General features: G+C 45.4%; 1 protein-coding gene across 1 annotated transcript; it reads right to left on the reverse strand.

Annotated features, from left to right (window-relative positions):
* Positions 1-5,767: 5,767 nt before the first annotated feature.
* Positions 5,768-24,736, reverse strand: LOC142310877 (glutathione S-transferase kappa 1-like). The gene is made up of 8 exons (XM_075348653.1): positions 24,647-24,736; positions 19,457-19,538; positions 16,701-16,829; positions 15,581-15,681; positions 12,704-12,739; positions 11,164-11,280; positions 8,779-8,872; positions 5,768-5,980 (listed from the first exon to the last, which is right to left on the reverse strand). The coding sequence occupies exons 1-8, from the start codon at positions 24,713-24,715 to the stop codon at positions 5,937-5,939; spliced, it is 672 nt and encodes a 223-aa protein (XP_075204768.1). The 5' UTR covers positions 24,716-24,736; the 3' UTR covers positions 5,768-5,936.

Consider the following 24,736-nt stretch of genomic DNA (forward strand, 5'->3'; position numbering starts at 1 on the left):
TATAGGAGACGCCATAGCTATCAGATCATAGGGCTGCAATCTGGGGGCACAGCAGTCCCCCCCCGGACATTATACAGTATGTGACAAAAGTGAGTACACCCTTCACGTTTTTGGAAATATTGTGTTATATCTTTCCATGAGACAACACTGAAGATATGACACTGTCACACAGTGACTACCGGGGTTCTGCCAGGTATAAGGGAACCCCTGCCGAGAGCAGCAGCACACAGGGTACACCGGTAACACGATACAATGCTGGGCCCTGGAGGTAGGGATACACTCACCTGAGGCTGATGCCTGCACTTTCTAATGTCCTTACACGGTACCTTCCCCCATTCCCGATCACATACCTAGGCCCTCGCTTGCCCTGAACTCACCCTGGCTAGTGAGAAGGTTGGGAAGAGCAAGAGACTGGCTCCTTCCAAAGTGGACAGCGTAAGAATGATGAGATTCTATAACTGGCATCAGATGGTAAGACACGTGCCTTTTATTGTGAAGGGGAGTGATCACAAAGAGCTGTACCTGAGATTAAGTCTCCAAAGAATACTCAGATAGGAAAGAGTTCATGCTAAGAGGACGGACTAGTCGGGGTATATAAAGCCCTTGGGACTAGTCCCCACGCTCATTAGCATGAGATAAAAGATATTTAGAAATAATTTTCTAAAGATCTTTTTATCTATGCTGCTAGATACAGGGACAGTTAGGCAGGGATTAGCAATATGCACCCAGAACTGCTCGGGGTTCTTGGTGGATACTGCACCTGACAGGTTCACTTTAAAAGGGAAGGTGTCACTTTTTTTATTTTGTATTAATAATAGTGATTATCAAATCAAGTATTTTTAAAACAAAATTATACTCACTTTTTATTTAATTTTAGTTTTACTGAAGCACTGGGGGCTGCCATCTTTGATTTGCTGTGAGTAATGACAGTTAAGGCCGCTTTACACGCTGCGATATCGGTACCGATATCGCTAGCGTGGGTACCCGCCCCCATCTGTTGTGCGACACGGGCAAATCGCTGCCCGTGCTGCACAACATCGCCCAGACCCGTCACACTACTTACCTGCCCGGCGACGTCGCTGTGACCGGCGAACCGCCTCCTTTCTTAGGGGGCGGTTCATTCAGCGTCACAGCAGCGTCACTGAACCGCCGCCCAATAGAAGCGGAGGGGCGGAGATGAGCGGGACGTAACATCCCGCCCACCTCCTTCCTTCCGCATAGCGGCCGGGAGGCAGGTAAGAAGAGGATCCTCGTTCCTGCGGTGTCACACAGAGCGATGTGTGCTGCCGCAGGAACGAGGAGCAACCTCGTTACTGCTGCAGTAACGATTTTTGAGAATGGACCCCCATGTCACTGATGAGCGATTTTGCACATTTTTGCAACGATGCAAAATCGCTCATAGGTGTCACACGCAATGGCATCGCTAATGCGGCCGGATGTGCGTCACCAATTCCGTGACCCCAACGAGTTCGCATTAGCGATGTCGTAGCGTGTAAAGCCCCCTTTACTCACCTCCTTTATGGCAGCCCCCTGTGCATTCACTCTGATGGTCAGGCTGCAACCCTATACTTGCAGGAGTGCATGCATGCAGAACATGGCGTGCATGCATGCAGAACTTAGCATGCGTGCATGCAGAGCATTGCGTGCGGTCATGCGTTCATGCAGAGCATTGCGTACGGACAGGCATGCATGCAGAGCATTGCGTGCGTGCATGCAGAGCATTGCATGCGGGTGTGCATGCATGCAGGACATTGCGTGCGGGCGTGCATGCATACGAAATATTGTATGCGTGCATGCAGAGTATTGCGTGTGGGTGTGTGACAGAGCATTGTGTGTGTGCGTGCATGCGGCAGAGCATTGCGGGCGTGCATGTGGCAGAACATTGCTGGACTGGGGCGTGCAGAGCGCTATGTGGGGAGCATTATGCAGCTGTCCTTGGTGACACTTTAGACATTTGTGGTCACCAGCAAAATGGTTCTGCACTGTGATCCTACACTGTGTGATACTGTCAGCTGAACTGTGTATCTAATCCTATCCTGTGTGATACTGTCTGCTGAGCCTTGTATCTAATCCTCTTCTATGCAAAAGCAGAAGTTCCAGGCGGCACACAATCCTACAAAGGTGCACGTGTCCAAGGAAGGCATCCACAATATAACTAATACAAAGGACCGACCCTTCAAATCTTCTGGAATATTTTTATGCTTTATTCCATCATATCATACAGGCGTAAAATAACACGTTTCGGCTAGTAGTGAGCCATTTTCACATCATGTGAAAAAGGCTAACTACTAGCCGAAACGCGTTATTTTACACCTGTATGATATGATGGAATAAAGCATAAAAATATTCCAGAAGATTTGAAGGGTCGGTCCTTTGTATTAGTTTTAATCCTCTTCTATGTGATACTGTCTGCTGAGCCGTGTATCTAATCATGTCCTATATGATACTGTCTGCTGAACTGTATCTAATCCTCGCCTGTGTGATACTGCCCGCTGAGCTGTGTATCTAATCCTATCCTGTGTGATACTCCTGCTGTCCTTGGTGACACTTTAGACATTTCTGGTCACCAGCAAAATGGCTCCGCACTGTCCCTACATTTAATTCTCTGTTATCATTTGGAAACACCCAGATTGCGAGGGGAGGTGACATCACACACAGGAGAGCAGATTCTGCCCACTTTACTGCAGCTGTAATCCATGCTATTTCTACAGTAGGATTTCAGTAGCTGCTCCCCCTAGTGTTTAAGAGTGGGAAATATCAAAACTTTTTTTTTTTTTTTTTTTTTTTTATATTTTTCTCAATTAAAAACAAAACAAAACATTAATAGTTTACATTTTTTTCAGTAATTGAAATTTGTTTTGTCTGGATGACACCTTCCCTTTAAGGTTTCCTTTATGCTACATTTCACAGCTGCCAGATCATTATTGCTGCTCTCACATGACATTGTTTCTGTTAAGCAGCTAATGCTAAGTAACAAGATAAATACATCCCAGGATTTCCTTACCATGAGGTTATAAAGCTCCTGTGCTCTGGAAAATGCTTAGACTCCAAGATAAAAGGTGCATAGTAAGGGGTGCTTCACACACAGCGAGCTCGCTGCCGAGATCGCTGCTGAGTCACGCTTTTTGTGACGCAGCAGTGACCTCATTAGCGATCTCGCTGTGTGTGACACTGAGCAGCGATCTGGCCCCTGCTGCGAGATCGCTGCTCGTTACACACAGCCCTGGTTCGTTTTCTTCAAAGGCGCTCTCCCGCTGTGACACACAGATCGCTGTGTGTGACAGCGAGAGAGCGACAAATGAAGCGAGCAGGGAGCAGGAGCCGGTGTCTGGCAGCTGCGGAGGCTGGTAACTAAGATAAACATCGGGTAACCAAGGTGGTTACCCGATATTTACCTTAGTTACCAGCCTCCGGAGCTCTCACGCTGCCTGTGCTGCCGGCTCCGGCTCTCTGCACATGTAGCTGCTGTACACATCGGGTTAATTAACCCGATGTGTACTGTAGCTAGGAGAGCAAGGAGCCAGCGCTCAGTGTGCGCGGCTCCCTGCTCCCTGCACACACAGCTAAGCGGTGTGCGCTGGTAACTAATGTAAACATCGGGTAACCATACCCGATGTTTACCTTAGTTACCAGTGTCCGCAGCTTCCAGACGCCGGCTCCGTGCAAGCGCAGCGTCGCTTGCACGTCGCTGCTGGCTGTGGGCTGTTCACTGGTCGCTGGTGAGATCTGCCTGTTTGACAGCTCACCAGCGACCATGTAGCAATGCAGCAGCGATCCTGACCAGGTCAGATCGCTGGTCGGATCGCTGCTGCATCGCTAAAGTGTGAAGGTACTCTAACCCTCAGACCTGTGCTCTCAGGAACTCAGCCATTGTGAGCAGTTAGGAGACTTTGGGCGGCTTTGCACGTTGCAACATCGCACGTGCGATGTTGTTGGGGTCAAATCGAAAGTGACGCACTTTCGGCGTCACTTTCGACATCGTTGTGTGTAAATTCTAGATGATACGATTAACGAGCGCAAAAGCGTCGTTATCGTATCATCGGTGCAGGCTCCGACTTTTTCATAATTACGCTGCCGCGACAGGTACAATGCTGTTCCTTGTTCCTGCGGCAGCACACATCGCTGTGTATGAAGTCGCAGGAGCGAGGAACATCTCCTTACCTGCCGCCGGCGGCTATACAGAAGGAAGGAGGTGGGCGGGATGTTTACATCCTGCTCATCTCCGCCCCTTCGCCGCTATTGGCCGCCTGCCGTGTGACGTCGCTATGACGCCGCACGAACCGCCCCCTTAGGAAGGAGGCGGGCCGCCGACCAGAGCGATGGTCGCAGGGCAGGTGAGTGCATGTGAAGCTAGCGTAGCGATAATTTTCGCTACGCCAGCTATCACAAGATATCGTACCTGCGACGGGGGCGGGCACTATCGCGTGCGACATCGCAGCATCGGCTTGCGATGTCGCAACGTGCAATGCCCGCCTTTGGCTTTTGCTACTACTGTGTATCATATTATTTCAGGAACGTTCTACCATATGAAAAAGCAAACCAAAGAGGTTTGTGGTTGAAGGAACATTAAACTGCTTTTTAGGCGTTTTACAAATAACACATTTCCATAAAAATACCTATAGGATCACTTTTTTTTTTTATGGAACAACAATTGGAGCCAAATCTCATCACAAAGCAAAGTGTGACCTCAAAGCTTTAAAGAAGTTGTCCAGTTATATGTATACACACACACACACACACACATACATTATGATTGGACGGCACAACATGTGAAAAAATAAATGCCGTATTTTTCGGATTATAAGACACACTTTTTCCTCCCCAAAATTTGGGAGGAAAATTAGTGGTGAGTCTTAAAATCGAATGTAGCTTACCGGGAGGTGGAGAATGGGCGCTATGCTGACTGTGGTGGGCGCTGTGTGGAGCATGGCGGTGCAACAGATGAAATGCGTTGGTGCGGGGCTGTGCTGGCTGCGGCAGATGAGATGCTCTGTCGGGGGTGCCGGGCTGTGGCAGATGAGATGCTCTGTTGGTGGTGCCGGGCTGTGCTGGCTGCGGCGGGTGAGATGGTCTGTCGGCGGGGCTGTGCTGATTGCAAGGGGTGAGATGTTCTGCTGGCGGCCCGGGGCTGTGCTGCCTGCGGCGGATGATATGCTCAGTCGGCGGTGCTGTGCTCATCTATACTGCTCTGCCTCCCCAGCACTGCTCTCTGCTCATGTACACTGCTTTGCACACACACACTGCTCTCTGCTCATGTGCACTGCTCTGCAGACACACAGTTCTGCACACATACTGCACTACTCTGCACACACGCTCTGTGCGCACACACACACACACACACACACACACACTGCGCTTTGCTCATTGCCCACCCGCGTGCGATAACATACTCACCCGACAGGACTCCTCCTCCTCCTCTACTCTCGCTCGTGGTGCCGGCTGCACTGCACACAGCTGCAGGATGGGTAAGTAAACCCTCCTCTCCTTCTGATGCTGGGCTGTGACGTGCGGTGATCACCACCCACAGCCCAGTCACTCAGGATGAGTGGCCGCTGCAGCTGCTGATGTTACATCAACTTTCAGAGCCCGGAAGTTGATGTGACATCAGCGGATGCCACCAGCCACAGCACATGGGGGTTATGTGACTGGCACTGAACAAGGGGGATAGCGCCGCTCAGTGCCAGAACTGGAAAAAAAAGGTTATTGATAGCGAAAAATTAAAAAATGGGTGAAAAACCCCTTTAACTACAAAGAAGCAAATAACAAATATTTAGACAAACTTTATTAAATAAGGCAGAAACGGTGACAATGATCAGTTCTTAGATGCTCTTACAGCGCTGAACCATAACTGGCTAAGAGACTTCAATATGAACACAGGTTATGTATGAGATCACTTGGCAGCTGATGCTATCAGTATTCTGTTTCTGACAAGGGTGTCACAGCCTTGATTTTTGTGGCACAGGTCCCAGCCATTTTTCACCTGCAAGACAGGACAGAAGACAAGAGCGGTTTCAGTATTAGGGTGTGTACACATTGCATATTTCTCCGCAATTTTCTTGAGGAAAACAAGCTCCACACAAAAAAAAAAAAAAAATATATAATATATATATATATATATATATATATGTGTCATCACAATGTATGTAAAGCGCTATGGAATTAATGGCACTATATAAATGAATAAATTATTATTAATAATATAATTTATATATATATATATATATATATATATATATATATTTATATATATATATATATATATATATATATATATATATATATACATACATACATACACACACACATATAATATATATACATACACACATACATACATACATACATACATACATACGTACGTACGTGTGTGTGTGTATATATATATATAATATATATATATATATACACACATACATACATACATACATATATATACACACATATATATATATATAATGTGTATATGTGTATATATATATATATATATATATATACACACACACACATACATACACACACATATACACATTATATATATATATGTGTGTGTATATATATATATGTGTTTGTGTGTGTGTGTGTGTGTGTATATATGTGTGTATATATATTATATATATATATATATATATTCCCCTGTGGGTGTGCTAACAAGCTAATGAATGTGCAGCATCAGAGGATGATCTCAACTCTCCGCTGCCATCACCGCCCGACGTGGATTTCGGCTCAGTGCATATGACCTTGGAGTTTCGGTCACACGCACTACTTCAGTTAGAAGCCGGGACACGTACACCCGGCTTCATAGTGCGTATGACCGAAACTCCAGGGTCATGCGCACTCAGCCGAAATCCAGTGTCGGGGCGAAGGCAGCGGAGAGGTGAGTGAGATCATCCTCTGACGCTGCACATTCATTAGCATGTTAGTGTGCCGCCCAGGGCTATGGGATACTCGGTCCCCGGGCAGTGTACTACTAGGATGTGTCACTGGGTGGCCAGTCGCCCGGATCCGTGACCCTGGGGGTCGCTTTAAAAGGCGTTTATATGCAAGGGAATGTTCAATAAAGTTTATGTTGTGACGTCACTTGCGGGTTGCGGTTATGGTGATAGAACCGCTGCTGCACAGTCTCTCCAGTGGGGCTGATGTGATGGCAGCCTGGATGTTGGGCCCTTCGCAAGTAGGGCTGGGGCCCCAAGGGGTTAACTGATCGAGTTAGGAGCGGAAAGTAAGGTAGTAAGGAAAGTAAGGCCACACAAGGGGTTGCTGTATAACTGGTTCTCTTTACTCATAGTAGATGGTAACTGGTACTCGGAGGATGGCTGGTATTCACCTCTGGTCCCCTTAGTTCCAGTGCCGGGTTGATGACCTGATGGCTTCTTTCCCCTGCACCTTTCTCAAGTTGGTGGATCCCCGTGGCTTGGAGCGTCTGGGGGTACCCTTCTGTTTGTTTCTCAGTCTCTGGTCAGTATGGCAGCAGTGAGAACCCTGTAGGGTCGGTGTTCCGTTCCAGTCCCTAATTCTCCCGTTACTGCTAGTGCCCCCGGACTTCTAGGGTCACTGAGGTCCTTGATAGTCCCCTCACTGTGCAGATTTTGTCAGGTCTGCCTGCAGCATTTTCCTGATCTAGGGCTCTGTGCCCCGTGGGTGGTATGGTTCCGGGAATACTTGACCGTACTCCTCGGGCAGCCAAACGCCTGGGCCCTCAGGTCACCATTAGACTCCTGCGTCAGAGCAGTCGCGTCTGTCTCCTCACTCTAACCGATTCACTGACTGACTGTCTCCCCCTCCCACCTGGTCGTTATCTAGTGGACTGGATTGGCTCCAACCCCTGGATTGTCATCCATTGGGTGCAATTCTAGTCTGTTACCAGTCTATGGGGATGAGGGAAAAACAGAGATTTTAATGAGTTTTGCTGGTAATGGCACAGGTCTTCCAGGTCCCTGGGGGTAGGTTCTGCATCTTTAGGGATGATTTAGTGCCCTGAAGGGTTCAGGGGCGCTAAATTAGCATGCCCACAGGGGCATACTAACATGCTAGCAAGGGAAGCAACGCCCAGGGGACTAGTCCCCGCACTCATTAGCATACGATAAAAGATCTTTAGAAATAGTTTTTCTAAAGATCCCTTTATCTATGCTAGTGTATACAGGGACAGTTAGGTAGGGATTCACAATATGCACCCAGGACTCCTCGTGGTTCTGGGTGCATATTACACCTGACAGGTTCCCTTTAATTCTGCAGCATGTCAATTCTTGCAGCGTATTCCACCCATACAAATGAATGTGCAGAAATGCACAACAAAATTGCATGGCAAAAATGCAAGTATTTTATGCATATATGTCCTGCCAACACATCAGGGTTTGCACAGAATTTTCTGCTGAATGTGTGCACATAGCCTAAAAGAGGATGATGATGATGTTGTTGCAACAATGGCCTCTTCCCAAATGTTGGAAGATCTCATACACTTGTCATTGTCATTAGAACAGGGCACGTGCACCAGATCAGCCAGGCGGCCGGCACCTCGTTTCTCTAGACAGGAGAGGTTCAGGCTAATCCCTTAAGCTCTTATACAAGCTGTTAACCAAGAGCTTTTCACATTATTATTTACAATGAAAATAAGAACTTGTGGATATGTACAGTTTGTACTAATTACACACAATTAGATAAAAAAAAGGTATAGTAATAAGATACGCAAGAGACAGGCCAGGTATTGCAAGAACCGTGCAGAATATTCTATTAAATCTCACATACATAATATAAGGTGTTATCTGTGCGAATTATACTGACCCAGCTGATGGGCGAGAAGCTCAAACCGATCAGATCCAAAGAACAACTCCGGCTTTCCGTCTATATGAGCCACTATGGAGGGCATGCCGAAAACCTGCACAAGAAAGAGGAAAAATGAACAAAGGAAATCATTAAATGGAATCTGTCACCAGGTTTTTACCACCTAATCTGAGAGCAGCATAATGTAGGGGCAGAGACCCTGATTCCAGCGATGGGTCACTTATTGGGCTTCTTAGTGTAGTTTTGATAAAATCACTGTTTAATCAGCAGTAGATTGTCATTAGAGGACTACTTGGTGTGCTGCAGGTAGTCCAGCATATTCATGAGCTCTGTATAACTGCTAGATCTGCAGCAGAGAAAACATTGATTTTATCAAAATGCCAGCAAACAGCTCAGTTAGGCTGCTTTCACACATCAGTTTTTTGGCATCAGGCACAATCCAGCGAAAAATGGATAAAACAGATCCGGCGCCAGATACGTTTTTTTCCTCATTGAATTGTATTAGCGTCAGATTGTGCCTGATGCCCTTGCGTTGCATCCATCATGTGCCGGATCCGGTGAAATTTATGTGTCCAGCTGCCGGAAAGGACGCAGCATGCAACGTTTTATGGTAGCGGCAAAGAAACGGACCGCGCCGCCCAGCGTCATGTACAATGAAAGCCTATGGGCGCCAGATCCGTCGTAATGCGGCATACAACACGTTACAGCGACTGATTCTGTTTTTTTCTACTGAGCATGGTCAGTAGCACAACGGATCCATCCAAAAACTGAAGGAATCCGCCTGATCCGTTGTATCAGTTTTTACACCGGATTGTGCCTGATGCCAAAAAACTGATGTGTGAAAGCAGCCTTAGTAACACATCGCTGGAATCAGGATCTCTGTATCTATATTATGCTGCTCTCAGATGAGGGAGCAAACACCTGGTGACAGATTCCCTTTAAGCTTAGAAAGTGAGGGCAGTCTTCCCTTCATTATCATCAGAGGACAAGTCAAGGAAAACTCAGAATCCCTATAGAGGTGGAATTTTCTTTTCCTGATATGTCCTTGTGTGACGCCCGTGGACTATTCAGATCATCACAGAGTACTGCACGCTCTCTCTCTTCAGTGCAGGATTCAACCCCCCATGGTTCTGGGTCTCCATCCTGCAGTGCTGCCTCCACCAACATTCACAAATCCTAGATACACTTTGCACTACACCTGTCAGGCACACCAGTGGGCTGCTTAAGCAGGAATAGGGCCGCCCACCTAGGGGTCAGACAGGGAGGTGGGAGGTGTCAAGTCAGAACAGTGGTAGCCCTCGAGCTGTGAGGAGCTCTGAGGAAGCTGGGAGTTGTAGCTCCCAGAGGAGAAGCAGACTAGGTCGCAGACGGTGGTCTGGACCTAGAGGAGTCGGACCCCCGGTCGCAGGGGATTGAGGCTAGGTGCCTGGGACCTGTCTTGGAGGAAGGTCAGCAGCCTGGGCCTAATCAGCGGTCCGGCACCGAAGGTACGGCGGGGTACATGGACCCTAGGTTGGGGAGAAGCTTCAAGCAACCCGGCAATTAACCAGCGGAGGACAGGGCCTTTATGGACTGTTCCCACGAAGCTCAGAGATCGTGGGCACTAGCGCAACGAGGGGGAATAGGGCTTTCCAAACAAGCGACCCACTGAAATCCCAAGCGTGAGCTCCTGAGAGCAGGCTCCTTCACTTAGCCATAGTGGCTAGCGGGGCCCAGAAAGCTCCAAGCTTACGGGCCACAAAGGACACTCTAAATTTGTGCCAGGAGGCAGGTCACGGACCACCAGGCAGTGCTGCAGGGGACGGGACCCGGCCGAGCTTCCCTCAAGAGACAGCGGCAGTCAGAGACTTGGTTTACCCTTTTGTCAGCGTCTGCTTTATTGCTGAGTGATTACCCAACTGACCCCTGCAACCAGCGAGCCTGCACTCCCCCTGCATCCCGTATCTCCATCCAGAGTCCCGGGGCCTTCCCCTACCCGTGGAGGGTAACGTCATCTAGCTGCCCCACTCCATCACCCCGGGTACTCCCAACGGCAGCGGTGGTACTCCCAATTACCGCACACCACCGGTGGCGTCACGAACTATATACTTATCCCTTGTAAATACTCCCTCTTCCATTTGAGTGTGGCCCCTAGCCCCCGGGTCCGGAAACCATCTAGCCATGAGTAACCACTACCCCCGGATCAGAGAAGTTCGATCCGCTGCAGGGGCGGCACACTTGCAGTTTCCGTGGAATATTATATGGTTTGTTCTATCTGGGAATTTTTAGAATATTAATTGGGTTTCACCACTTCAACCCACATTTATCTGACAGTGGGGCTAGGGCCCCGCATGTGGATCTCCGATGGCAGAGAACGAGATCGCCACCGCTTATTTTTCCACTTACCCCATATGCCAAAGCTTTTTCTGTTGTTTCCTTGAGCTTGTTCTTGACTTCTGGTGAGGAGATTGTGGCCAATAATTTTTTAGCCAGATCTTCAGGCATCCCGGCGTTCTTAGCAGCCTAAACAAAACAATTAATTTTTAATTTGAAAAAGAATCTATACTTTATATAACGGGTAGTCAAAGGGTCCCATAGTGACTCGCCAAAAAGGAGACTAGATAGCCACTTAACTACTTCCCGACCTATGATATACCGGTACGTTATCGGTCGTGTCCCTCCCTTTGATGCAGGCTTGCATGCTTATCCCACATCTTTCCTTGCAGATGTTGACTGATCTGATCAGCCGACGTGCCTCTAACAGGTGTGGATAGATCGGAGATCCACTTGCGCCTGTTAACTAGTTACAGTGGAGTTAAACTGACGCGGGGGGGGGGGGGGGGGGGGGAGACTCATTCCCACCTCCATCAGCGGCCTAGAGAAGTGATCACGGGGTGCCGATGGGTCGTCATGACAACCAGGGTTCGGCTGATGAGAAGACCCTATCACTGTCATGACATAGTTCCTGTTGGCGGTGGCATTCACAGGAGATCAGCATTTCTGCTGTACAGAGCGGTGCTGACATCACTCTGTTCAGCACAAGCAATCGGAGTATTGCAGCTTGAAGTTCCCTAAGAGGACTGGTAAAACGTAAAATAATGGGGAAAAAAACTTTTTTTTTTAAATATGAAAAAACAACCCCCCCCCAAAAAAAAACAAAACAAAAAACGTTCAAAATCACCCCACTTTTGCCCCATTGAAAAAAAAAATCAATGAAAAAAAAATACAAATCCTTGGTATTGCCAGGTTTCAGAAAGACCGATCTATCAAAATATAAAATCAATTAATCTGATGCCACAACTGTGCAGGTCTCTGCTTCGGCCGCTAGGTGGCACCACACTGTTGTTACGGGTGATGTTTGATCACATGAATCCTATTTTAGTCCTGGATTTGTGTTTCTGACTAATCTGGAAGCTCCTTCTCTTCTATGGGACTAAACGTGAGTCAGTGTACATGCGTGATCACAGCTCACCAAAAACGGTGAATTACACCAAGGGCATGCACGCGCACTACTTCTTTATTCACATAGAGGTCTTTGGGACCCCCACTGTCATGACCGTTGCGATTCTCAGTGGTTAGACCCTCAGCGAACGGATAGTTATCACTCATCTCCTGTTAATAGGTGACAAATGTTTATGTGACAACCTTTTTAGGCTTTGTTCACATGTTGCTTTTTTCTGCTGCGTTTTTTGTTGAAAGAATTGACATGCTGCAGATTTCAAAGAAGCAGCAGTTTTCCAATTCAGTCAGGGAAAAAACGCAATCATGTGAATACAGTCTCAGAAAGATCGCTTTTAACCCAAAATACGCTACAAAAAACACGTGAACATAACCTCAATCATAAGGTAACTGGAAAATCTATTTTATGTGTAATCAGACAGATAAAAGTGCAATAGAAGTCGGGGGTTGAGCAGAGCTGTAATTTTTGCCTGAAGTCTTGCTTTACCTGAAGTATGCTCTCCGGTTCTGTAATGTCTTCATCCTGGAATAAGAAATCACATGTGAATCAGACGGAGCAAACAATTCAGAAGAGACCATAACATTAACCCCTTCACCCCTGGGAGATTTTCCATTTTTGTTTTTTGCCCCCCTTCTTCCGGGAGCCGTACCGTAACTTTTTTATTTTTCCGTCAATCTTGCCATATAACGACTTATTTTGGCGGGATGCGTTGTACTTTTGAATGGAACCATTAGTTTTATTATATAATACACTGGAAAATGGGGAAAAGAAATTCCAAGTGCGGTGAAACTGCAAAAAAAGTGCATTTGCACAATTGTTTTTGGGATATTTTATTCACGGTGTTTACTATATGGTAGAACTAATGAGTTATTGTGATGCCTCAGGTCGCTACGAGTTCGTAGATACCAAACATGTATACTTTTACCTAAAATTCAGACGGTTGTCCAAAAAGAGAACTGCGCTTTTGGCGCCATTTTCCAAGGCCCGTAGCGTTCTAATTTTTCGGGATCTGGGACTCGGTGATGGCTTACTTTTTCCGTCTTGACCTGTCATTTTTAATTATACCACATTTTTGCAGCTGCTATATTTTGATTGCCTGTTATTAAGTTTTTAAAAATTTTTGTGGTGAAAAAACCCCGTAAATTCGCTATTTGGAATTTTTTTCTCGCCCCACCATGTACCAATCAGATTAATTGATTTTATATTTTGACAGATCGGGCATTTCTGAACGCGGTGATACCAAATATGTTTATTTTTTAAAATGTTTTTAAAGGTTTTATTTTCAATGGGGCGAATAGGGGGTGATTTGAACTTTTAGGGTTTTGTTTTTATTTGTTCACATTTTTATTTCTTTTTATGTTTTTAATTTATTTTACTAATGGATCCCCAGTCTGATTGCTTGTGCATTTCTGTTGATAAGAGCTGCACAGCTCTGATCAGCAGAAATGCTGCGTTCTTGTTTCAGCCGCTGCTTTGTCATCTCGCACAGGAAATACGTCATGATATTGACAAAAGTCATCACATGACCCATCGCTACCATGGCAACCATCGGCTCCCCGTGATCACGTCACGGAGCCACCGATGGCAGTTGGGAATGGCGCGATCCCCGCTTCTGCCATTTAAATCATGCTGTCACATTTTGACAACGCAATCTCAGTGGCAAGCAGGCGCGGGTGGATTGCGGATCCATCCGCGCCTGATAGCCCCACATGTCTACTGTTCAAATCAGTAGACATGTACAGGTATCACCGCAGCAGCAAGCGGTGATTATCTTGACATGACCAATGACGTACCAGTACATCATTGTTCGTACAGGGGTTAAAAAAAAAAGATGCTCCCTTTTCAGACTATTCAGATTTTAAAATTCTAAGAAAAAAAAAATTATCCATTTTTTTAAACAGGCAGAAAAGTTTAGTCTGCTGAAGACTGTGCCCATTAAAAAATATGTCTCGTCAGCAATAAAACTGCAACACCAAGAAAGAAAAATCATGAATATCACAGGATGAATAGATATGTTAATGATATGCAAATGAAAACACAATTTTCAAAACATCACGATTTATTCAGTATCGAATATAAGAACCACATCCACCTGAGTTGCTATCCCTGAGGCTATTACTGGTTGTCTGAGGAACGGTCTGCCATGTTTAATAAGTTTGAGCAAATCATCACGATCCTCTGCTGGCAGATCTCTTTGCGATTACCGACCAATGACATCCCAGATGTGCTCAATGGGAGACAAGTCCGGAGACATTGCAGGCCATGATACACTGTTTAGTGCAAGCAGGATCCATTTTTTCATAATTTCCATATCATTAACATGTCTATCGATAATGTTATTTAATTAACTCCATGACTTTTCCTTCTTGGTGTTGCAACGTCAATGTTAAGGAGTGTAGGCGATACAGATGTACTGTTATCTAACCTAAAAGACAATAGGCTAACTACACCATGATAAAGAAAAATATCCTGATGGAGAAACTGCAAATGGACACTTATCACAGAAAAAAAGTCACAAAATCGTGTAAAGCTAGGTGTTAAGTTATCTTACTGCATCGTGGCATGTGAACCGGTGTAACAGGCCAGAATAACCCCCCGCCCAGAATATACCCGGGGTTAAAGTGGCCTAGGCCAGACTATACCCCTCTGGGCCTGATTATACCCCTCCGTATACCCCAGCTGCTGTAGATCAGGGCCCCTGCCAGCGCACAGGGGCCCCAGGCAGCGCACGGGGGCCCCAGGCAGCGCACGGGGGTTCCAGGCAGCACACGGGGGCCCCAGGCAGCGCACAGGGGCCCCAGGCAGCGCACAGGGGCCCCAGGCAGCACACAGAGGGGCAGAGGCAACGCACAAGTCCCCAGGCAGCACTCAGGGGGCAGAGACAGCGCACAGGGGCCCCAGCCAGCATATAGGGGGCCCCAAGCAGCAAACAGGGGCAACAGGCAGAATACAGGGACAACAGGCAGTAAACATGGGCAACAGGCAGGTGCCTTTGAGCGCTGCCTGGGGGCCCTGTGCACTGTCTCTGCCCCCTGTGCGCTGGCTGGGGCCCCATGTGCTGCCTGGGGTCCTGTGTGCTGCCTGGGGCCCTGATCTACAGCAGCTGAGGTATACGGAGGGGTATAATCTGGCCTAGGCCACTTTATACCCCGGGTATATTCTGGGCGGGGGGTGTTATTCTGGCCTATTACACCAGTTTAAAAATGCCACATCTGTAGTTTACCTCTCAATAGACAAGAACACAGATCTAGATATTTATCTAGATCTGTGTTCTTGTCTTTTACTAACAAATATAATGGAACATATAGATAAGTGATCAGAGCCTAATGCAGAGAATATTATAGCACACGATGTAACACCAACCTGAGACCAGATTCGCATCCACAACTTCCTGGACACTTCCTCGAGGAACTCTGGATGGGACATCTGAACGGTAGTCACAAACCGCATGGCTGAAAGGCTCCCTGTAAGGTGGATCCAAACAATTCAAAGAGCTGAACTAATGCGAGAACAGAAATACACAATCTTTGACTCTGTCATGCTCCTTAAAGGGAATCTGTCACCACTTTGACCTTTTTACACTGTTCATATGGGCATACAGGTTATAGAATGCTGATAATACAATCTCATTTCAGATGCCTCGCTGTGGATAAATCAACGTTTATCACTTTATATAAATGAGCTCTTCCAGGCTATGGGGCGGATACTGCCTGGAAGAAAACTCCGCCTCCAGAGATCATTTTAAATAAAAGGGGTGTTACCAGTGTGAGACAAGTAACTGATACAGAACAGGAGAAATTACATTTCACTTCTTGCAAACACATTTTTTTCAGCTCCCTCAGCTCTGCTTCATTGTACCAATATTGCAACCCTGTCTGCCTGTGAGATGGAGGCTGAAGCTGAGAGGAACCTGCAGAAGTGTCAGTTATAATCACACAGCTCTGCAGTGAGAGCAGAGAGCGGCCATCACACAGGTAACGTCCCTGTTATGTATAATACTCTCTGGAGGCGAAGTTATCTTCCAGGCAGCATCCGCCCCATAGCCTGGAAGAGCTCATTTGCATAAAGTGATAAAAGATGATATTTCAACAAGGCATCTGATATGAGACAGACAGGTAGGACATTTTTTCAGCATTCTATAACCTTTATGCCCATATTAATAGTTTAAAAAGGTCAACATGGTGACAGATTCTCTTTAAACTGTTTCTGAACAGATTTTGCAGAGTGGTGAAGACATTATCCCGCTGAAAGAGGCCTCTGCTATTAGGGAACATCACTGCCATGAGGGTGGTCCTTGCTCTACAACAATATGTATGTAGGTATTGGATTCAGATGCTGCCAGCTCACCACTTACAACATATTCCAGGAAAGATGATAGTTACATAGGAAATAAGTATTGTAAATGGTAGTTATGCAGTCCCTTTTTTGCACCACACGGCTTATCCTACTCTCCCACTCCCTATCTGACAAAGCACACACTAACCTTTATTAAGCATAACATCGAAGACGTCACTTGGCCTCCGTAAGGGAACTTGATAAAACTCATTCAGCCTTCTCAGGTCCCTTCCCATATAGGCGCCTCTCTTTTGAACCAGGGCAGGGGGTGAGTTACCTGGAGATAAAAAATAAAATTAATTTTGATATTTTAATATGACACGACTGATACAAACTTATGGGGAAGCTTCTGAAAAAAGGGAATCTGTCACCAGGTTTTTGCTACCCCATTAGAGAGCAGCATAATGTAGAGACAGAGACCCTGATTCCAGCAATGTGTCAATTACCGAGCTGCTCACTGTCATTTTGATACAATCACCATTTTATCTACTGCAGAGCTAGTAGTTATCTGAATGGTGAGCTCTGTATAACACATCCCCACCACTGATTGGTAGCTTTCTGCCTATGCACAGTGTACATAGAAAGCTGCCAATCAGTGGTGGGGGCGGGGTTATACAGAGTTCATGAATATGCAAGACTACCTGGCAGCAGATTTAATAGTCCTCTAATGAAAATCACTGCAGGAGAATATCAGCACTACACTAAGCTGCCCAATTTGTATTAGATCCGATAAGGGGAGAAAAACACCACAGTGTACATTAAAATAAATTTAACCAGATACCTGTATATGACCCTCCAATAATATAGATTAAATATACCATAAATAAAAAAGTGTAGTTAGCAGGTTTTAAATTTATTGGAATTTCCACTAGGTTATTAATATGTACAATTACAAAAAATAAATATTGCGTTAATATTCCCGAGGTGTATCAGATAGTCACAGTAAATTATTACCCAGAATACACATATGGATTATCCGATGCAAGAGGAATTAATCCCTTCATTAAGGTATATAAATTATATAATCATTTTTTTGAGGCATAATTAAATAGTCCAATATGTATCCTCAATTACAGTGCCCAAGAACTGCATGATTACTATGACACAACACGAAAATAAAAAGCTGTTGTCCACAGTACACGTTATCCATGTTTGCATTCAACAAATGTAGAAGAGTTGGCAAAATACCTCCCCTAACATCATGGGATAATGTCCTATAAGGCTATGCGCGCATAGTGCGTTTTTGCGCGTTTTTCGGGTGCGTTTTTGGGCTCAAAACTGCATGACTTTGCTTCCCCATCAAAGTCTATGAGTTTTCATTTTTGCTGTCCGCACACAACTTTTTTTTAAGCTGCGTCTTTGAGCTTATAAAAAAAAAAAAAATGGACATGTCAATTCTTTCCTGCATTTTTCCCCCTTGCAATGCATTGGAAAAAGTCAGAAAACCGCAGAGATCAAAAAACGCAGCAAAACGCAACCAAAAACGCAGCATAAAAAAAACGCAGCGTGCGCACATAGCCTAAGGATAACAAAGAGCAATGTCTATAAGGCTGAGACCCCACTTTGCGTTTCCACCTGCGTTTTTGCTGCTTTTTAGGTCCGTTTTGAGAAGCACCTTTTTCTTGCCAAAGGCATGCATTTTGATTTCACAGCAAAGTCAAAGGAAAATGTAGATTTCTAGACCGTACTTTGCGTTTCTAAACGCTGCGTTTAATTTGCATATTTTGTGGCAAAAACCATGCGTTCAAAGAAGCAACACGTCAATTGTTTTTGCCATTTTAGGTGCTAACATTGCAGTCAATGAGAGATGGCAAAAACCAAGATTCCTTCAAATTCCTGAGTTTTACCTGCTTTTTATGTGCAGAAAACATGTGTTTTGGACATTAAAATAATGATTTCATATGTCCCTTTACACACACACATAGTCCGACATTTAAATTTTAAAAAAATTATAATTTTTTGCTATTTTTGCAATAAATAGTATATTACCGCTATAATTGTATTCAATATTTCTATTTTCTTTATTATTTCTAAAAATCTATAGGTGTTCCTTTTTTTCTCTTTTTTCATTGTGTTTGACGGATTAAACTTTATTTAGCAGTGTCTTGATGTTCAAAACGCATCTGTCAAAACGCAGGTGAAAAAGCATGTAAAAAGCGCTGAGAACGCATCTAAAACGCTGTAAATACGCATGCGATTTCAGCACTAAATTTTTGAAAAAGGAAACTTTGGTCAAATCAATTAAGCACAAAACGTGCGTTTAGAACTGCAAGTAGGAGAACGCAAAGTGGGGTCTTAGCCTAAGGCTGCATGGGCACGCTGCGTTTTTTGCTGCGATTTTTGTCACGTTTTTGGTGCAGTTTTGTTGTCAGAACTCTCTGACATTTTACTTCCCAGCAAAGTCTTTGAGAAGTTAGATTTGCTATGCGCACGTTGCAGTTTATTTGTGAAATGTTTGTGACAAAAAATGCAGCATGCTCATTTTTCCTCCGTTTTTGTCAACAGTTGTCACAAAAACGCAGCAAAAACGCATGTTGTGTAAAACGCAACAAAACCGCACCTACAATTACAAGCATTGGTTGTGACATTTCCAGGCTCTCTCTGACAAGGAGCAGTTTTGGCTGCAGTTTGTGAACACAATAAGATGCAGCGTGCGCATGTAGCCTAATGTGCTTAGGGGGCAACAGAGCACATTACCCGTCCACTGCATTTCCCAATATACTCGCAACCAGCATCAGTAGTGCAGCATTCAAGGCAGGGTTCTGTACCCGATTGACCCCACAGTATATTGCAGGTAATAACTTTGCTGAATTGCCCATACAGTATTTATTTGAACTTCTTGGATAGGGATTTTAGTAATTAGTACAAGCAGCTGTTCTTGCCACACTTTCTAGCAATACATACCAGTTGTATTCATTACTCCCGCAAGGTACCCAGGGCACAAATGAATGTCTACGTTCCATATGTTTTTATATCGTAAAAGTATCTGAAGCATAAAAACAAAGAGCAGAATTTAGAATAGAAGTGATAACTCCTGGTCCAGGACCTGCAACAGTAAGGTTATGTGTCCACGGGAGAATGTTGCTGCGGATTTTTCTGCATGAAAATCCGCGGCTTTCCCGCAAAATCCGCACCTTTTCAAAGGTGCAGATTTACCGTGGATTTTGGTGCGGATTTTTTTTTTTCCCAATTCTGAAGCCAAAATCCGGATCAAAATCCACAACAATAATTGACATGCTGCAGATTTTTACAGATCAAAATCCGCACCAAATCCGCCGCGGAAAAATCCGCAGCATGGGCACAGCATTTCCAAAATGCCATAGAAATGGCTGGGAAGTGCCGCTGCTGCAGATTTTCGGGAAATCCGCGGCTTTTCCGCGAGAAATCCGCGGCAAAATCTGCGCATTTTCCGCAGCGTAAGCACATAGCCTAAGGCTATGTGCGCACGTGTGCGTACTACATGCAGTTACGCTGCGATCTTCAGCGCAGCGTAACTGCATGCGTCCTGCGTCCCCTGCACAGTCTATGGAGATTGTGCAGGAGCCGTGCGCACGTGGCATATTAGAACGCAGCGATTCGGCTGCTGCCCGAATCGCTGCGTTCTAAGAAGTGACATGTCACTTCTTCCGTGCGGTTTGCATGCTGTCTATAGGGAGAGGCAGCATGCAGAGCGCACGTTCTCTGCCGGCACCATGCGCTTCAGAACGGAGCTTTTCAGCTGCGCTCTGAAGCGCACCTTTTAGGTGCGGTGCAGAGCGCACACAGCCTAAATGTAATTTGTGCAAATCAATGATCAAATATGATTGTGAATGTCAGTAATGTTAAAAGTTTTCCTGTTTCATATATTTGTCATATGTCATTAATGCATGGTATTAGCGGATCCTATAAATGGGATAAAAAGTCTACACACACCTGTTAAAATGGCAGGTTTTTGTTATGTAAAACAAATCATACCGAGAATCATTTCAGGACTTTTCCACCTTTAATGTCACTGATAATCTGTACAAATCTATTGAAAAAAATGCCTGAAATCTTTTCACGCAGAGAAAAACAATAATGAAAAATTAAAATAATGTGGTTATATAAACATGCACACCATTAAGCTAATACTTTACGTTCGCACAAGAAATGGTGCTTTACACGCTGCGACATTGCTAGCGATTACTAGCGATGTCATGTGCGATAGCACCCACCCCCGTCGTACCTGCAATATGTGGTGATTGCTGCCGTATCGAACAATATCGCTACGGCAGCGTCACATGCTGTCACCTGTTCAGCGGCGTCACTAAGCGGACGCCCAATAGAAGAGGAGGGGCGGAGATGAGCGGGCGGAATATCCCGCCCACCTCCTAACTTCCTCATTGCCGGTGGACGCAGGTAAGGAAATGTTTGTCGTTCCTGCGGTGTCACACATAGCAATGTGTGATGTCGCAGGAACAACGAACAACCAGCGGCATGCACCACCAACGATATTATGATAAGGAGCGACGTGTCAACGATCAACGATTTTTGCCGTCTTTGCGATCGTTGATCGTCGCTCCTAGGTGTCACACGCTGCAATGTCGCTAACGACGCCAGATGTGCGTCACTAACGACGTGACCCCGACGATATATCGTTAGCGATGTCGCAGCGTGTAAAGCACCCTTTAGGATCAGTTGAGCTTTTGGGGGTGCGCACAATCTCCGCACTTTAGTTCACTTGCATTTTTTCAGTGAGTTTTTATCGTGTTTTTGATTCTGCGTTTTTTTTTTGTCTCTGTTCGGTGTGCCATCCTTTAAATAAATATATTTTGTTTTTGAAACTTCCTGCAATTAACATTATTAGGTGAGGATTACAGACGTTTTTGATGCGTTTGCGCTGTGCAAATGCAAAAAAACTGTAGGTGTTGCTTTTACCTGTGGATTTTTTGCATTTAATGCAAGTCTATCCGGAAAATACGTACAGAAAACGGAGTGTACCGACAAGAGAAGTTGGCATGCCACAGGTTAATTTCCGTAGCATAATAAAGAAGCATAGTGGACATAAGATTAATCCTATCCACCTTGCAATGTGATTTCAATGATGGAATGTGCATCACTAACATGGCTTTAAAAAATAAAATAAATCCAAGTATTTATCTTAAAGTGCACCAATTACCAGGATTTTCATATCTAACCTAAAGCCAGGCTGATTCTATACATATCTTTAGTGGGCAGCTCGGATGTTTAGGCTTTCAAATCCAAGAAAGTAAAGTTTAAATAATCATCAGCTTCTTGATTGGCATTTGCAACGCAGCAGATAATATATGGGTGGGTATTCATATGGGCTCCCACCCCCCGGCCTGTGATTGCTCCCTCTCTCTGTTCTCTATGTTAAGTATTATACAAATGATTCACGTTGTTGAAGGACCTGTGTGAGGTCACACCCATGTTACCAAAAGGGGCCTCAGCCAACAAAGCTGGATACCAGGTCACATGGGTATGACCTCACACAGGTCCTTCAGCACAGTGAATCATTTGTATAATATTTACCATAAAGAACAGAGAGAGGGAGGAGCAACAGGCAGGGGGGTGTGGGGGGGGGTGTCAATCCATGTGAATACCTACCCAGAGATGATCTGCTCCGTTGCAAATGCCAATCAAGAAGCTGATGATTATTTAAAGTTTACTTTCTTGGATTTGAAAGCCTAAACATCCGAGCTGACCACCATGTGCAGGTTCCTTAGGCTGCATATGTTGTGAATTTCATACACCTTCCTGTGCTTATCTGCAGCATTTTCGCATTACAATCCTCGCGCGTACATGATGTCAGACGCGTCATGCATCGCAGCTAAAGGAGAACAAAGATGGCCAAAAGAGATGGCGCCGGCACCGGAGACGCCCATATGGCCAACCGCGCAACCGTTAGTTAAGTATTATAAAGTGATTTTTAAGTTCTCACAGCGGCCTGTGCTCTTATATACAGCATGTTAGAACGCTGTACATAAGAGCCCGGTGGTGGTCGCAGCTTATAGTCCAAAAAAGTGGTGACAGGTTCCCTTTAATGCAGGGGTCTCAAACACGCGGCCCGCGGGCCGCATGCTGCTTCGTGCGGCCCCCAGGCCCGTTTCCCTGTTCACTATCGCGGCCGGTGCAGGGGCTGCAGCCACTGTCTGCACTTTGTTAGATGAGTGTTTTGCTGGGGCTGCGCTCTCAGAGGCAAGGACTGTGCGCGCGCAGCGCCGGCAAAACATTCATCTGACATAAATCGCTGCCAAGGGCAGTCACTGGGGCATGGCTTGCAGACAGCGAGAAGCAGAGGTGAGGAGCCGAGAGAACGCGGGACAGGTGAGAATGGTGGTTTTTTATTTTTTGTGTATGTGAAGGACGGCACATTAACCCCTTAGCGACCTATGACGTACTGGGTACGTTATGGCTCCCTGGTACTTAAGGACCCATGACATACCCAATACGTCATGGTGAAATCGCGGCCCTGGTGGCTGCGATCGCTGTTTGCATCGCAAATAGCAAATATACCTTAGATTCAGGGAGGAGGGAGCCTCACGAAGGGTGATGTATCCTCCCCGGACCTACGGAGGCTGTGATTGGCTGTGCGGCGTTCATCAGCCAATCACAGCCACTGTAATGTTTCAGCCATTGAAAATGGCTGTAAAATTGAAATCCAGCCCTGATTAGTGCAGCTGTAGCACCGATCATTGGCTGGAGCTGGGTGACCTCAGTTTCACCCGCCCCCAGCTCTGATTGGAGAGATCGGTCACAAGGCCGGTCTCTCCAATCACTGTGGATCTGGGGTTGGAGACCGCTCCCTCAGCTTCACTCCGGCGTCCGTGGGTGGAAGCCGAGAGCGATCGGTAAATTATAGCGCCCCCTTTCACAGGCCGCCGCCACTGCCCCCACCACCCATTACTACAGGATGGGGACATTACTATAGAATAGGGACAAGGTGGGCACATTACTATAGAATAGGGACAAGGTGGGCACATTACTATAGAATAGGGATAAGGTGGGCACGTGTCTATAGGATGGGGACAAGGTGGGCATATGACTATAGGATGGGGACAAGGTGGGCACATTACTATAGAATAGGGACAAGGTGGGCACATGTCTATAGGATGGGGACAAGGTGGGCACCTTACTATAGAATAGGGACAAGGTGGGCACATGGTTATAGGATGGGGACAAGGCTTGGGACATTACTAAAAGATGGGGACATTACAAGGATGGGCATAATACTATTGGATAGGGTCATTACTATAGGATGGGGACAAGGTGGGCACATTACTATAGGATGGGGAACATTACTAAAAGATGTTGGCCAAAATTTCTATATAGTGATAATTGTAAGACTATTAGTTACAAGAAAGGGATAAAATGTAAAAAAACAAAACAAAACATGACTTTTTTACCATCAAAATTTTTTTTGATTTTGCACATTTGTTATAATAAACAAGTGAAAAATGTTGAAAATCAGTGATCCAAAGGTGTGTAAAAAAATATATATGGTACCAAAAAAAATGTCACTTTGTCCCGCAAAGAATGCGGCCCCCCAAATTATTTTTCTCCTCTGTGTGGCCCATACACCCAGCAGAGTTTGAGACCCTTGCTTTAATGTGTGAAAAATGTCCATAACGTGTCATGAGATTTTTATATTCATTAACTCAACTGGTTCTGTATTATATTGCATTTTTTTAAGCACACAAATCTGGACAAAAGATTTGACCCAAATACGCACCGCGAGCCTTTACTTAGGTTACCTGTTCTACAAATGCAATAGCTACAGTATTCTGCTATAGAATCATTGCATCTAGGGAAAAAATAAACAGAACAAAACTGGAACTGGAAGCAAGTGGAGGCACAGGTCTGCGAACCTCTGTGGAAACCCTGAGCAGGAGCCAGTTAACACGATACTTGTGCTTATCAATATGTAACCCAAAACAATAAACAATGTGTGATGGTTTTTTACACAACACATACGATACACACACAATACATAGTGCAATAAATAACACTGCACTATAAGAACTTTCCTAACATGATATTATCAGAAAGGGTAATCCTAATACAAAGAACAGAGCCTAACGTAACACCAGACGTGCAGAACACGAGACCTCTCACCTCAAACCCCAGCCAGGAGTATGGGGAGACCACATCATAGAACAGCTCCAGCACCTTCCTCCTAGACATGTCTGCTGCCTGCTCTCTGCA

This window comes from Anomaloglossus baeobatrachus, chromosome 5 (assembly GCF_048569485.1).
Source record: "Anomaloglossus baeobatrachus isolate aAnoBae1 chromosome 5, aAnoBae1.hap1, whole genome shotgun sequence".
NCBI classification, from domain to species: domain Eukaryota; kingdom Metazoa; phylum Chordata; class Amphibia; order Anura; family Aromobatidae; genus Anomaloglossus; species Anomaloglossus baeobatrachus.